The sequence below is a fragment of the Arvicola amphibius genome, chromosome 7, assembly GCF_903992535.2.
Source record: "Arvicola amphibius chromosome 7, mArvAmp1.2, whole genome shotgun sequence".
In the NCBI taxonomy this organism is placed as follows: Eukaryota; Metazoa; Chordata; class Mammalia; order Rodentia; family Cricetidae; genus Arvicola; species Arvicola amphibius.
The window spans coordinates 38,685,853-38,703,211 of record NC_052053.1 but is presented as its reverse complement, the minus strand read 5'-3'; the positions used below and the strand labels follow the sequence as shown (position 1 = coordinate 38,703,211).

General features: G+C 35.4%; 1 protein-coding gene across 1 annotated transcript in view; it reads right to left on the bottom strand.

Annotated features, from left to right (window-relative positions):
• Lrp1b (LDL receptor related protein 1B) overlaps window positions 1-17,359 on the bottom strand; it is a 1,542,993-nt gene that overhangs the window by 939,574 nt on the left and 586,060 nt on the right. Inside the window, exon 5 of the mRNA XM_042055373.1 lies at window positions 10,622-10,750. Within this exon, the coding sequence (XP_041911307.1) occupies window positions 10,622-10,750 (129 nt within the window). The remainder of the gene's footprint in view (window positions 1-10,621; window positions 10,751-17,359) is intronic.

The window sequence follows — 17,359 nt, the reverse complement described above, 5'->3', positions numbered from 1 at the left end:
GGGAGGAACTTGGACTTCCCACAGGGCAGGGAACCCTCTCTTGGACAGGAGAGAGAGGGGGAGTGGAGGGGGGAGGGGGTAAATAGGAGGCGGGGAGGAGGCAGAAATTTTTAATAAAAAAAAAATCTCCTTTGCCTACCCACCAAATTCAGTGTGCTGTGTTTTCCAAGACCATAATGTACAGTTTGCACTGGCCTTATACTTCTGTATGTTGTCTATCTACTGGAGAATGGTTGTCAGAGCAGAAAACAAACCCTTAGGGAACACTGTTGCCCCCTCTCTCAGAAGCTGTAACTTTCCAGCTAGTTCTTCATCTTGGGATATGACTTCATGTTCATTTCCCTTCTCACAACCAACTTTTTTTTGGTTTTTCGAAACGGGGTTTCTCTGTAGCTTTGGAGGCTGTCCTAGAGCTAGCTTTAGTAGACCAGGCTGGCCTCGAACTCACAGAGATCCTCCTGCCTCTGCCCTCCAAGTGCTGGGATTAAAGGTGTGTGCCACCACCTCCTGGCTTCGCAACCAACTTTTCAATCTAGCTTAAACTTGTACAGGTTTTCTGCATTGTGCCAAATTGCTATGAGTTTCTATGTGCAACTTTACTCTTGTGTCCTGAAACACTGATTCCTATAGTCATCTACTGCCTTTGTGTCTTAAGACCTTTCTGCCTCCTCTTCTGCAATGATCCCTGAGCCTAAGAAGCAGGAACATAAGATACAGATAAACAGTTTAATACTGAACTTTTCAGTTTCTTATTCTTTATATCTTGGACAATTGTGGGTCTCTGTGATAATTTCCAACTGCTGCAAACAGAAGCATTTTTGAGGAGGGTTGAGATAAAAGGATTCTATACATATAAGACCCTAAAGATTTCACCGGAAGTACCTTATAGCTGATGAATACATTCATCTATGTTGTAGCATGTAAAATTGATACAAAATCAGTAGCCTTCCTATACATCCAATACACAAATAAAAGACTTTGTGAAAAAGAAATTAAAAAAACTATCCTTCACAATGGCCTCAAAATTATGCACTATAGTAAACATAACAAAGGAAATTAAAGGCTTGTATAATAAGAATTTTAATACTCGGAAGAAATAAATGGAAGAAAATAACCAGAAAACAGAAAGATATCAGATGCTCATGGATTGGAAGTACTAAGAAAGCAAAAAATGGTCATTTATCGAAGCAATTTACAGATCCAAGGCAATCCTGTCAACGTTCAAATATAATTTCTCACAGAAATTGAAATCTAGAATAATAAAGCAATTGCAGGAAGGGTCACTATACCTGATTTCAAGTTATATGACTGAGGCAGGGTAATACAATTAGCGTGGTACAGGTATAAAATCACGTTGACAAATGGAATAGATAACTCACATATAAGGTCATACGTGGACAGTCAGCTAATTTTTAAAATCGTTTATTTATATTTTGTGTGTGCCTTCGTATACGTATGTGCACCACACAAATGGCAAGAGGCAAGAGAAGGGCATGAGGTCCTCTGTAACTGCAATTATGAGACCATTAGTTACCACATGGTTCCTGGAAAACAAAATTGCATTTCCCAGATTTCTGCAAATGCAACAGGTTATCTTAAGAGAGAAGCTTGTCTCCAATCTCAAAAAAGAAACAAAAACTGTAACTAAAACAAAACCAAATGAATAAAGTAAAGCAACTAAAGGAAAGCAAAAGAAAACAAAAACCCAACAGACTATTGATAAAGAGGCTCTCAAAAGACATTGGCATAAGAGACCATCGTCCATAAATATTGCTAGTCAAACTGGATGGCAGCATGTGGAAGAACAAAACTGTATTTTTATCTCTCACTCAGCACAAAGCTCTACCCCAAATGGATCAAGTACCTGACAAAGATCAGGTACTCTGAATCTGATAGGGGACAAAGTAGAGAATGTTCTTGAACTCATTGGCAGAGACAATGACTCAAAGGCATTTATATCAACAACTGATAAATGAAGCTTCGCGAAACTGAAAATCTTCGGTACAACCAAGGACACCACCATTCAAGGGAAAAGGCAACCTACATCATGGGAAGAAATTCTTCACCTGATATACTCCTGACAGAAAATAATTACTTAGAGTATACAAAGAATTCAAACAAAAACAGCAAGAACCAAAGCAAAAAAACAAATGGGGTATAGAATTAAACAGAGTTCTCAAAAAAGAAACAAACAAACAACAACAAAAGCCCAAACAGCTAGGAAGAAATTAAGACTGTTTTATCTTTAGGCACAAATAAATTCAAATTAAAACTACTTTGAGATATCATTCTTCTAGTCATAGTCATAATTGTTAGGATCAAAAGAGCTAATGAGGACAAATTATTGCAAGGATGCAGGAAAAGTGGATGATTTATTTACTGCTGTTACCAGTGCAAACTGGTATAGTCACTGTGGAAATCAGTGTGACTGTTCCACAAAACGCTGGAAACAGATCTACCACACGATAGAGTCATATTATGCAATAGGCATTTACCCAAAGGGTTCTATATCCTACTATAGAGATACCTGCTAATCTATGTTCCTTGCCACTCTATAAATGACACTTTTCCATTTTCACTATAGTTTTCCATTTCCTAAATGGAAACAACCTAGATGCCCATCAACTAATGAATAAACAATGAAAATGAGTTACTTTTACATAATAAGTGTTATCCAGCTGTTGGAAATTTTTCATTTAAAATTTATTGCATTCCCAGGAACATGAATGGAACTGGAAACCATTTCTCGAAAGTGAGCTATTCAAAAAAATAGAAAGCTGAAGTTGCATGCTCTCTTTAATTTATGAATATTAGGTTTGAGTCTTCAGACATGTGTGCTTCCTTTAGAAGACTTACAGAGAACAGGAAATTAGAAAAAGGCCATGAGGGTATTTCTAGTGAAAAGAAATTGATACAATGTTATAAATGGGGATGGGAAATAATGGGATAGGAAATATTTAATGGGGGATGGGAGAGCAGGAAGGAGGAGGGGAAATGGAGACTTATAACCAGCACTAAAGATACCCTAAGACAAGTCATATGGAAGCGTAATATTGTAAAAATGTCCTGAAATGTATACATGCACACATATTAAAACAATTTAAAATAATTTGCTCTATCATGAGGCAATAATATCACTACTAGACACCACATGCAAGCAATTAAATTCCCAATGCCAGGAATGGTGAACCATTTCTGGTATTCTTCTGGAGTTGTTGAAAAGCTATAACCTATGTACCCCAAACAGTAAAGCTTATTGTCAGTGCTTTTAATCACCCCTATTCCTGAAGATAACACACACTCAGTTCAAAGAACATGGAGAAATCAAAAGCATACTGATCTGAAAGTACAATCCTTACTAGCTAGCTTTCAGAATGCCAGAAGATGCTGAACATGTTACTGGAGGGAAAAGCAATTATTAGTCTTACCCAGCCATGAATACCATAAGTCACAATAATAACTATTCTTTGAAAACATGCCCAGTAGGACAGTGGTGGTATAAACATCATGGGAGGAACCAACTACTTTGAAAAGGTTTATGTAAGACTCCATGAGTTGAAACCCAATATAATGGCCAAGATCCTGTGCCTTGAAAAGTTCCTAGGTGCTAGGGGTAGACCTACTCACATTACTATGCTAAATAGGCATAATATTAATCTTATTCCTAATGCCTCATCATTATACCTATAACTAAATCATTTATCTCTCAATCACTTTTCATTTCTATGAGCCTAAATGTTTCAATTTTATCATTATTTATTAAATTTATCCAATATTTTAAAAAGACACCCGTAGAGAAGGGTGTAAGTTAGTAATGTCCTAATTTGAAGATTTAGGTAGCGATTCAATAGCTATTCTATAAAAAAAAACATTTAAAGAATATCAAGTTGTGCCTAGTGTGCCATTGACTAAAAAGCAAATTTTATAATTAATATCTGTAGCTTATGAATGTGTTATTTCGTCATATCAGAAAAGGGTCCCAGATAAACTTCAGAAAGAAAGAATTTCAAAAGCTAATGAAAGATATGCTTTCTTGTCACGGATAATACTTTATTAAACTATGAGTAAATCAAAGATGTGATGACACATAAGATTCCTTGATTGTGTTATCCTTATTCATTTTGTAACCTTGTTGCTGGTTATAAATAGAGACACGTTAAGAAACTTGCTAGACTATGAAGATGACTATGCCTTCCAGGCACAAGCAAAATCAGAAAAAGAAAGCCATGAAAATATTTTATATTTGCACTATTCTACTCTTGAACAGTTTTTAGATAGAAAAAAAAAACCTATTGTATAATTTGGGAAATGGATATGACACTGGAAATTTTCACCCATTCCATCCCATGGAATTTAATTCGCAAACCTGCAAGTGGGACAGAGACAACAAATGTAACAGAAATAATTCCGTATGATGAATATTTTTTAAGCCTAGGCTATCCTCTCAAGATTTCAGATTTGGACAGTTCTAGAATTGCCATAGGGTAGGGCTTTTGACAATACAGCCTGGTTGTTTGGAGCAGAGTTCATTTTCCTGTTACTGTCCTGAGCTTGCATACAGCCCTCAGACCAATTCTGGTATTTTGGAAAGGGAGACCTTCGAGGGGATGACACATACATGGGACCTAAAACAGAGCTGCCCAACCCATTCTGGGGCGAGTATCATCTCCAAACTATACTCGCCCATAAACAGTATTTCAAACTGGAAAAAAAATCTTACTTTCTTTACAATAACATCCAGGATTTTGCTTCTCCTTTTCTTTAGTCTCAACACCCCCTGTATCTTCATTTTAGTTCTCAGAAGTTTCTAAAGAATGTGTGCCAAGTGTATAATTTTTTTCTAAGCACTGAGCTATTTTTCTTCTGCTATTTGCTATATGTTTACAATATCATCTACCTTGTGTGCCACATAAAGAACAACAAACCAAATAACTATACTGTGTTAGTTGACGGGGATGGCTCTTAGCTAAGGACACTTCATAGCTCATCTTGTCACTAAATGCCATCACACTTACAGGTCAGTGGAAGGACCCTTACAAAGAGCAAAATTTCAGATATAACTTTGATCTAGTCCACTGATCTTTCTCAAGAAGCTGTTTTGAGCTATACAGCATTCTGGGGCATAAATCTCATAAGGAAGAATTTAATGTGAGGTGAATTTTAAAAAGAAAACATAGAAGGATACCTTACTAACTTACAAACAACGTTGGGAGGGAGACAATCCTCTGCTATACAGGAGCCCACCTGCTGAATAAGAAGCAGAAGCAGCTCTGACTTCCATGGTGGTTGATTTTTCAATTGCAAAGACCTTAGTACTGCATTAGTACTTAACTGCATGTTAAGATACTTCCATCGAAAAACCAAAAAAAAAAAAAAAAGCCGGGCGGTGGTGGCGCACGCCTTTAATCCCAGCACTCGGGAGGCAGAGGCAGGCGGATCTCTGAGTTCGAGGCCAGCCTAGTCTACAAGAGCTAGTTCCAGGACAGGCTCTAGAAACTACAGGGAAACCCTGTCTCGAAAAACCAAAAAAAAAAAAAAAAAAAAAAAAAAAAAAAAAAAAAAAAGATACTTCCATGATTTTAATCTAGACCTTGGGAAGCTAAAGTTCTTGCTTTTTTCTTCCGTTTCATAGTGATGAAAATGGCAAGAAACATGGGTGTGTTGTTGTTCCAGCTCTACTTAGTGATGCACTGAATTGCATTATACCAATATAAGACTTGAAATACCTACCAGTGTTTTCCCATTTTCAGAATATTTTCTACCCTAAGTCAGTGAGCAACAAATAAAAGATCCACGCTTACATTTTCAGCTCTGAGAACATATAGGCAGGTAACATTATACAGACTGAGCAGCTGGTAGTTAATACTTGGGGATATACATACACACACACAAAACAACAACAACAACACAAATTGATGGACAAAGAGACCATGAATATGAAATGATTCAAGAAAGAGAATGTGGCAGTGTTTAGAGAGAGGAAAGATAAGTGGGAAATGATAAAATACTATTATAATCTTGAAAAACAAACAAAAGCTACAAAATAATCCTTAAGAAAAGCAATGGGTTTGACTCACCTAGCAAAAGTGCAGGTTACCTCAAGCCATAGCGAAGCTAGCATAATCCAGATGCCAAGTTCTAGCACCACAATTATTTGATTCTGTTTCTGTGTGCGCCTAGTTGTTTATTTGGATTTTTTTTTTTATTTTTCAAGACAGGATTTCTTTGTGTAGCCCTGGCTGTCCTGGAACTTGCTCTGTAGACCAGGCTGGCCCAAACTCACAGAGATATGCCTATCTTTGACTCCTGAGTACTGGGATTAAAGATATTCGACACCAAAAAAAAAAAAAAAAAAAAAAAAAAAACAGAAAGAAAAGCAATGGGTTACCCCAAGATATTTGATGCTATTTGTGTGTGCATGCATGTATGTTTGTGTGTTTGAACATACACAATACACATGTGTATGTTCACATGTGGAAGCCAGAGGTCATCCTGGGATGTTCTTCTCAAACACTGTCTATCTTTTTTGAAACATGATCTTTCATTGACCTGTAGCTCATCAAGTAAGCTCGGTTGTCTAGAGAGCTCTAGGGATCTGCTTGTCTTTGCGTTCCTTGAACTGAGAGTACAAATGTGTACCAATCAATCTAATCTAGCTTATTTACATGGGTACTGGGGTTCTAGACTTGTGTCCTCATGTTTGCATCATGTACTTTGCTGGGAACATTTTCCAAAGAAGTATTTTTGAAGTGACAATTCTGATCTTACCAAATGGAGAGGAGCTATTATAATATTAAAATGTCAGCTACAGACTCGAAGAATACTTCTAAATGCATTGACAACAAACCTTTGTCACACATTATTTAAAATGATATCAGAGTCAAGACAAAGACAAAATAAAAAAAAAAAAAAGAAAAGAAAAGCAATGGGTCCACATCTCTGAAGATTCTAGCTGCTCCACCCACTAAAAGACTGAAAAACTCTCCCATTCTTTTTTTTTTTCATAGTGATGAGCACAAAATCAATTCAGGATTCTTCGTGTTGCCAACGCTCCAGTACAAACACTGGAATTTCACTGGCTCAAGAGATCTGCTTAGGACATACAACAAACAGAGCAGCAAGCCAAAATTTATCAAGAATCAAACTGTCAAGAGCTTGTAAGGTAAACACCTTTCTCCATTACTGGAGCTGTTACTCTAACCTCCAAGTTCGACTTGACACAGACTAAGATATTTTTATAACAAAGTCAACTTAAATCAATTAACAAGAAGATACATCCAATAAAGAAAATTGTATCATTATCAGAATTCTGCTTTAAAAACAAAATGTTCGAGTGTTCAGGAAGTTTCAGCGGTAGCTATAATGAATGTTTTGAACTTAATATTTGATTAGACAGTTATTAGCTTTTACTGGAAATTCCACTGCAGTCATTTCGTTTTATTGAGTCTCCCCCTACAGTTCAGGATCACCCCAGTATTCATGCCTGATGTAACTTTAAAAATGTACACTACTGACTGTCTTTTATAAATTGTTACCTTTGAGTTAGGTAGTGTAAAGTATCAATTATGATCACAAGCAGATTACCTATGAAGGTTTCCAATTCAGAAATGTTTGATTGACAGAGTATGAAATGTATGGGGGAACTCCTCAGTCTCACAAGTTAGGAACTAAAGCTTCTTGCTTAATATTGTGCCATTTCCTCTTGACCACACACCCTACAAAAGCCCTCTTTCCATCAATAATGCTTCATAAAGTGGTTCTGAAGGCTTATAAATTTTACTTATGCTCGGGCATATTACTAGAAAGATGAAAAAATTGACTGAATTCATTGACTTAAATATTATTGATTGTCAGATTGAAAATCAGACCCCGCAGTCTTATTTTGGAGTGAACAGTTAGACGGCCACAATGATGATTCATGTTGAAACTTCAGCCCCTCTGTAAGCAGCTTTCAAGACAGTTTGCTATCAGTTCCTATGAAAGGCCTCTGCCCATGGATTTTTCTGTAGAATCTTCTTCCTCAGTCTGGCTTTAGTTAACCTCTCCATATTTCAGACTTGATAGTTGTATATATCCAGAATCTCTGGAAAATTTTGCCTATACGTACATACATATGTATGCATGTATGCATGTATGTATGTATATAGTGATATATAAAGCAAAAATATATGTGTAACCAAAACCAACTATTTTCTCTGGTTCATTTGCTGTAAATATGAGAAAATGAAAACAGACTGATGGTTTTCTTCCTGAATTGTGCAAATGCATGGAATCAAATATTCATGTGACCTTCAAAAGCAGTTGTTCTTTGTTATAGACTTAGGCCCTTGTTATTAGCAACTCATTTTCCTTAAGCTTTAAGCCACAATATCACCATGGCAACTGTTTGTTTTTCGAACTCTGTAGGCAGACATTGTCTTCAAGCTAAGGGCATAGAGGTGATTTGTATATTTCATCATCAATTCGGGAGTCATCCCCTTTCCTTGAAACAGTCTGACATTACCCTGTACCATCTCTCGCTAGTCATATCCTATTACTGTCAGATAAACTCCCTCTGTAGGAAGAGAAGCAGTGTTCTCTTGAGTCCGGTTTATGACATTTCTTTCTCCCTGGGTGTCTGAGGCAATGCTGTCTGACTCAATAGAAACAGTGGAGAATCAGCTTTCTTCAGGACATCAACCTTTTGACTGAGAACTCTTCGTGAAAGGGAAATTGGAAACATAGAACATGGCTTAATGTTTTTAAAGGTCTGGATCCCACACCCAAGCAATTACGGTCTTGTATATGAAGTTTCTAATTGAAAGAGACAGATGAAGAACTGAAGAATTTTCTCTTTATTATTTTAGATGCAAATATATATTTTTTTCCTAAATAGCTTACATGCTGTATCAAGAAAGTGATCAAACAAGTTATGAGGTCTATAAAAGGAACTCAGAACAACAATTTACCAAGTTTCACCCAGTTTAGATTTGTAAAAGATATACTTCTTCTTGTGGAGTGGCCTTTTATTTTATTTTAATAAGTAAAACAACCCCACTGGTCAGCCTTACATACCAGACCGTGATAACACACACCTTTAAATGCAGTAGCCACACTAGTTTGCATGGAAACCAGGCTGTGGCTGCATTAAATCCCAGTGGTGCACACCTTTAATCCCAGCCCTAAAGAGGATTATAAAATGGGAGGAAACAGCTCACAGTCTCATTGTCATTCTGAGATTCCTGGAGGCAGGATCACCATTTTCAGACTGAGGTCGAGGTAAGAGCCAGTGGCTGGCTGTATCGTTTTTTCTGACCTTTAGGTTGAACCTCAATTTTTTTTCAGAGTTTTTGTTAATTGTGCTTTACTCTTGTGACTCAGTACTTGCTAATAGGGGTAGGAGAGTAATCTCCCTTATTCAACATCATTTTTAGTACACGGCATGAAGACAGGGTTTAGGGAAATTAATTGGTCTAGGTGAAATATTGTCTATAACATTCTCCCACAATATTCCAGAGCTAATTGAACCACAAAAATAGCATCAATACCCGGTTTTCCCTATTGTGTCTCCAAGATACTCCATTAACTTGACAATGTTAACCAAGTTTTTAATATCTGTTGAAAATTATGCAGAAGGTGAAAGTTTTATTTGCTGATAAACAGTAATAAAAATCAGTTTTTAAACATGAGAATTAAACAACCAAACATGGATCTCTTAATTGTATAATTTTAATTTCAAGGATAAATTCATTTTTTTCATTGTCCCCCTCCAGCTATCCATCTGTTCTTTTTCCTTCCTTCTTTTTATCTTTCCTCCCCTGTTCTCTTCATATAAACCTAGAAGAATCATGTAGTGGAAAAGAAATAAAAATAAATCACAAACTGAGTTAATTTCCAATGGTAGTGCAATGATGCTGGGAAACCATATAGCATTAGAGTACACACACACACACACACATCAAAAAGACAGTAATGGAGAGAGAGTATACTTTTAAGTGGAATATTCATTGAAAATCATTTGAATGTTGACCTTGTAACTGAGCCTTAAAAGAGAAGGGAACAGTCACATGATTTGTGTAGCTGAGTTTATTGCAGGCTGCCAAGCGGAATGATTGAAGGCAAGACCAGTACAGTAGAAGAAAGAAAACAGAATTTCTGAGACAGTCAACTGAAGAGATGGAAGCAAGGACAGGGACAGAGACATAGAATTGGAAAGGTAAATAATAAATTAGACAGTTAGATGCTTATACTCTATTAATTAGATCACATGTTATTCTCGGGATGGGAAGAAGTTATTGTCAACCTTTATGTAAAAGAGTAAACTGATCAGGGTTGTAGCAGACTACCCTACTATATGGCATAGAAACTTCAGGCTCAAAGCAGAAATCCACAGAATCAATCCATATTAGAGAGTCCGGTAAAATGATTAGTAATTAAAATCCATTAATCCACCTGTTTTCTAATTAGACATTTCTCCAGTTGAATGGGTTGTCTAAGAGTAACAATTATCAAAAGGATTGCTCTGAGTTCCTAGCACGTATCAGTGTGTTCACAGGAGCGGAAGCTGCCCCACATGACTGCCCCACATTGCAAATGAAAGGACAGAGAAAGAGAACCTGGAAGAAGCAAGATTATAACTTACCATGTTTCACCTTGCAGGTTCTGTTGTCTGACTGCATTAGATAGCCTTCCACACAACTGCAGGTATAGGATCCATATGTATTCACACAGGTCTGGCTGCAAATACCGTAAACGCTACATTCGTCATGATCTGAAAGAAGCATTAAGATCATGTCTAAGCAACCTTATACTTGGAGATTTCGATGTTTTCTTGAAGAAAATATTTACTTTTAAAGAAACTATTGAGCCGGGCGGTGGTGGCGCACGCCTTTAATCCCAGCACTCGGGAGGCAGAGGCAGGCGGATCTCTGTGAGTTCGAGGCCAGCCTGGTCTACAAGAGCTAGTTCCAGGACAGGCTATAAAAAAAAAAGCTGCAGAGAAACCTTGTCTCGAAAAACCAAAAAAAGAAAAAAAAAAAAAAAAGAAACTATTGTTTTAAAAGTTGAACTAATTCTAATAAACAGTTTGAAATAATTTCACTTAAAAGGCAAGCTCATTGCTGTTTTTATATTTACAAAGTAGAAAGATCATATTTAGTATTAGTGACTTGTTATAAAAGGGTGATGAGTTTGTGATGGTTATGCTAGCTAGACAAACATGATTGTCTTTATAATGTTGTCAAAAGTACTATAACATATATTTGTTGAATGATTCCGGTATGTATAGGAATGACCTTCCACTCCTTTATCTAAAAATTAATCTGGTAGAATGCTTCTAATCTACTGATTAAATGTGATTTTTGAGTCAAACCTTGAAAACAATTTTCACTATTTTGAAGGCAGAAATTATCAGACACTTACTGAAACTAAAATTGTTATCATTTTTAAACATTTCATTTTGTTATCATTGTGTATATATCAGGAGATACTTAGTAGTGCCAGTTCTCTCCCATGCTTGTTTTCCTGAGCTTCCGGGTCCAACTCAGGTTTGTTCCACATGTACTTTTCTGTGCTGAGGATCAAGCCGGACTTCCTGAATTTGCTCTTAATTAGATTTGCATAATCATCTCTAGTCCTCCGTCTACTTTTATTGTTCCAATTGATAGCTGCCTTTATCAGAAAATAAAACCTTTCTCCGTTAGAGTCTGACTAGATATAGAATTTGCTGGAGATAGAAACCACACTTAAGGAAAACTTGAGTACAGGCCCTGTGCCCAATAGAGTATAAGGTCAATACAAAATAAAGTCAGTGGTATTTTTGGACGTTTTAAAATTTGTTCTAAATAAATAAATAAATAATAAACAAATAAAAAATTTTCTGTTTTTTTTTTTCTTCCTCACAGATCTCTTTCTTACCTAGTATGGTTTCTGATTTTGTTTGAATGGGTCTGTGTGCGTGTCTGTATATATTTCTTCTGAATTTTAATTGGGTCTTTGCTTGCCTTGCTGTGTGTTTCTTTGTTTTGTCCATTTTAAAACATTTTTTCTATCGTATTATTTTCAGATGGCTGCTTGTTTTGTAATGAGAGAGAGAAGAAAAAAGAGAGGACTTGGGTGGCTTGGAAAGTGTAGAGAGTCTTAGAGGAGTTCAGACAGTAAAAACCATAATCAAAATGAATTGTAAGAAAAAATCTTTTTTCAATAAAAAATTCTAATAAACTAAGTTTAAACAATATTAGGATTTTCTTAGTAGATAAAACTTATATTACAGTTAGACTTACAAGCTTCTAACAGGCATAGGATTTTGATCTGAATGTGTCAAGTGATGTAAGTGTGTATAAGGGGAAAGGCAATTTATAGTCCCAATAATGAAGTAATTTGTATGCTAATCTAGAGGGCTGTATATATTATATACAACATTTGGAAGATATTAATTAGAAAGGAGCCAAGCAATGATCTTTGTTTTCTAATTCTAAATAATTTTAGGCTAAACATGGACTGATTAATGTGTAAAAAAATTAAAATAGAAAACTGAGTATTAATCTCAGAAATATGAAAAAATATATAAATATGTGTGTGTGTGTGTGTGTATGTGTGTGTGCACATTTGTTTGTCACAGGGTCTCATGAAGTCTAGGCTAGCCTTAGAATTCCTATGAAGTCTTGTCATGAACTCCTAATTCTCCTTGTGATACCTCTCCCAGTTAATTTTAAATTCATTATATTTTCAAGTCAGTGGCAGTAATAGAGAAAAGAGAATAGAAAAAAACTTTAATAAATAGGCTAAATAACATCTGAAAGCTAAATAATAAAAGTGAGCAGGCATCCAATATCGACAAAAAAAAAAGAATATAGGAAGTATAGGTTTAAATAGAGGGAAATCATGAGTTTTATTTGTATAAACTTTCAGTTTTCTGTAGGGTATTCTTTGTGTAATGAACCAAAAGCAATGGAAAATATAGTCTTGATGAGAAAGAGAGAAAAATCTGACCTATGCTTGGAGTTAGGAAACTATGAATGTTAGACATTCAAAGAAATAAAATTGACTATTTCCCACAGTGAAAGGAATGTGAAGACAAAATTCACCTAGCACAAAATAGCACCTGAATGTGGGGAGGACAGGTAAGGAAATGACCTCCATGAGAATCCCCTGTAGGGGACTCCATGATTCTTTGAGAATATTAAAAATAAGAATTTTCCGAGGATGTCAATGATTGGAATTCTTATGATCAGAGTTAATAATCCAATGGGACCCAGTAAAAACTGCCTTTTGGAGTCAACAAGTAGGGTGCTAATCTTGGAATAAAGTGAGAATCCCATACTACATTCTAGATCATTTTCTATCACGTTTCTACATGTAGAAATTGACTTCCTTGAGTGGCTTTCACATCTACCAACATGAGGTTTTACTTCTAAGATATTTAAATCCCTTAAAGGAATTAAATGACCTTTACTTAGAGTAAACATTTAGCTTTAAGTATGATAGCTGATGCAGAGGAGGTCTAGATATACTAATAAATATGCCAACATTTTAAATATCCCAAATTATCAAAGTCATAGGGAACAATGATAAAAGGACTAGCTTTCCTTAACTATAAGGAAAAGAAAATCTTCAAAACTGCTTTAAATAAATAAATAACTAGGTTACAAATCAGCAATGCCTGAAAGTGTGAAATAGAGGTCACAAATTTAAGAATATAATGCAGTCAGTTTCAAAAGATCTGGATGAGGGCAGTGGTAATGTGATGACCGCAAAATGAGGCAAGTTCTTGGTAGATATTTGAGATATTTGAGAGTTCCTTCTCTCTCTCTCTCTCTCTCTCTCTCTCTCTCTCTCTCTCTCTCTCTCTCTCTTTCCTTCCTTCCTTCCTTCCTTCTTTTCACTCTCCCTCCCTTCTACCCTCCCTCTGTCCCTCCCTTCCTTCCTCCCTCTTCTCTCCTTCTTTCTATCCTTTATTTCTTTTTATTCTTCTCTTTTTTAATGTGCAAAAATGTGAGCATGTTGTTTGACTACACTGTGAGGCAACAAAGGCACAAATTTTTCAAGGTGTGCAAGAAAGGTGGAAACTCGTGAGTGCATTGAGCAACACGTGAAATGGGTTGAGTAAATATAAAAATGGGAGGAGTGAATATATGCAGTAGGTTGTATGAAAGTAGAGGAAACACTAATATGTTGTAATCTAAGTCAGGAGAAGTAGAGAAAGGAAGTTGATTTTTAATAGGTACCAGATGAAACCTACAAAGATCTGTGATGAAAAAAAGTCTATCTGTTGACCAAACAGACTAAGAAAGCAGCATATTGTAGTAAAATAAAGAACTCCATGAACAATTTACAGTATGATTCCCAAGAGACCTGTAGCAGATAATAACTGTCCACTCTCCAAAGATCTTTCAGTCATATTCCACAAAGCAGGATCTTGTGACAACCCTGCTCTCTTTTCCATGAGAACTTTCATCAGGAAGGGAGTTCACCCATGATTGAGAGATGATCTCGCTTCCAATATACAACCATCTTCTCCTGGAAATGTCAACAAAAAATCCAGTTGTCCAGTTGTTTTGTCCCTCCTTCTACAAGGTTTTGCCACACATTTTGACTTCAGACAGACTTTGTTGTGAATATATAAATTCTTCAAATATTAATAATTTTTATCTTTGTGCATCACCTTTCTCTATCATTATGATAAATTAAGCAAAGGTACTAGCAGGGAGTGAAAGAGAGAATCAATGAATGAGTAAGGGAGAAATAGAAATGGGAATGGGAAGAGAAAGGAAGGAAAAAGAAGAAAGAAATATACAAATATCATAAACAAGATAATCTTTCATTTGAATTCTTGTTGCAGGGTTGGCTTCTGGGACAACCAAAGCTAATAAAGGAATTTAATAATGGAAAGCAAAAAAATCTTGCTGTGTAGCATAAGGGGCTATTTAAGTTGGAAAAGAATTAACCTATATGGAATTCTTTGCTCTGACTTTGGATTTCTTTATAGACCTATAATAACTTGCAGTCATGGATGACTCATATGAAGTAAGTGCTTTGGGAGATGGAAAGAACAGTATTTGGAGCTACGTCTAACCATAATGTTGAAAGAAATTTAGTTTTGTATTTGAAAAAGTTCAGCCCTTGGCTGCAGTAATGATGCTTATTTACTTTCACAGATTTTTCCAACTTTTATATTGCTGGTTTCTATTTTACTTTTACTGATATGATTATGTTATCCAGGACAGAAATGTGATCAACAATTTCCTTTGTTCTTTTAACCTAGATGGAATATATAGCTGTAACATTCATGTAACTTCACAGAATTGGCTATGGAAGAATAGGCTTGCCATTTCTTATTATATCGCCTTCATTTTTTTTTCCCATACGGACAGGGAATTGTCTGGAAATACAGTGAAAGAGAAATAAATGTGTCTCACACTTGGCCACTAAGGAATGCAAGCAAAATAAGAGAAATCCATTTTCCATGAGTTACTTCCAAAAGAATCACTACATATTTGCTTTTGTTTTTTCCTTCTTTCAACAGAAGAAAAAAAAAGCATGGCTGAGCTTTTGCTTTTAATTAAGAGATTAAGATTCCTGAACTTCAGTTCAGTTCCACTTTGGCTCCAGAAAACACAAATCTTGAATACTTTGGGTTAAGGCTTTGAAAGACAAGGGTGCCCGGAGGTTCATCCCCTAGCCTAAAGTATAAATACTGAGATCAGGTTTGAACGAGGAAAATGTAGCAGGTCCAAAGACTTTCTGTTTGACGCAAACATGTTTGGCTGACTTTCACTATTATAAAGACATTAGTGCTGTTCTGATTCTTTCAAAAATGTGAAATTCTGTGTATTGTCTTCTAATTTTTAACAGTTATTTTAAAGCAGTATTTTGTCTTCTTATGGCAGATTTAGGATAAGGTAAATATTTGATTATGAATACTTTTATTATATTTGTGTTTCACACAAAATAAACAATAACCTAGAAGTCAAATTCCAAAGTATCAAAAGGAGCCGCTTCATGATTAATATAGATCCTGTAGACTTAGGTTTTGAATCTGAGTGAGAATATCCCCCATAGTCTCGTTCATTTGAATGCTCAATCCCCAGTTGGCAGTGCAGATTGAGGAGAGATTTTAGAACAGATGATGAATGGTGAAATAAAAGGCATCATTTTCATCACTGGGGGCTTTGAAGTTTAAAAGACTCATGCCGTTCACAATCTGCTCGCTCTGCTTCCTGTTTGTGGTTTAAGATCTGAACTCCTGGTTATGACTCCATGCCTGCCTGCCAGTATGCTTCCTTGATAGGTTGGTGATGAACTCATATCCCTTTGCAACCAAGAACTCAAATAAACTCTTATGCATGTTGCCTTGGTCATGGTGCGTTATCATTGCAACAGAAATGTCACTAAAACAGTCCTATTTTGTTTCTAATGCTTTTGACATTAGGATTCTGAAAAATATTTTTAAATCAATTATCTTGAGCTTAAAACTATTAAGGCATAAGTGATAAAATAATCACCTAAGTAAAATTACTTTAGAGTAAACAAAGTTATTTTGAAAATATTGTCTTTATTAGTGGTTTGGACAGTATAGTATTCTGTTTCTTGTTATATAGTGTATTTATGTAATTTATAACTATATCTTAGTATGTATATAATTAACAGATTTAAGCATATTTGTGTGCTTAAAATACATATATTCAGGACTATGTAAATGCATACAATATATTGTGTTTATAAGTACATAAAGATTATACATATGTTAACATACATATCATAAATGTCAAAATAATACAACAATAACCTATAATATTTTAGTGTTACAGATGAATTATTTTGAAGGATGGACATTTGCCAAAGAGTGCTCAGAAAATCTAGAGCAATTACCCCTTCAGAAAGCTGTATTCAAACCCAGGTACTCACACATGCTAGACAAGTATTGCATGACCAACACCTAGGTCCCCAAACTACAATTAAGAAATGGAAATAATATGAAAGTCAATATTTATATTGATTGCTGTGGTATTAATCAAACCTCAGATAACAAAGTTATTGATGTCAAAACCTTAAGGAACAATACATGCATAGTAATTAGCTTATTTAATTACATGTCTACTACACTGCAGAAATATGATAACCATAAATCAATTAAGAAGAAAAATAATTAAATCTAGTGTGGTAGTGGAAGGCTAAATATTACTTCTGTATTTCCAGATTTTGCTATTATTGAAAAATAAGTTAAAAATTGGTACAGATACATATATTATTCTCGTAATTTATGGGTGATGCTAACCTTTATTTTGTAAGAAAAAAATTATAAAAATTTAACATGACAAAAGACTGTTTTCAGATATTTTATTAAATTTCTATTAACTAAGCCTTCGTACAAGTATTAGAT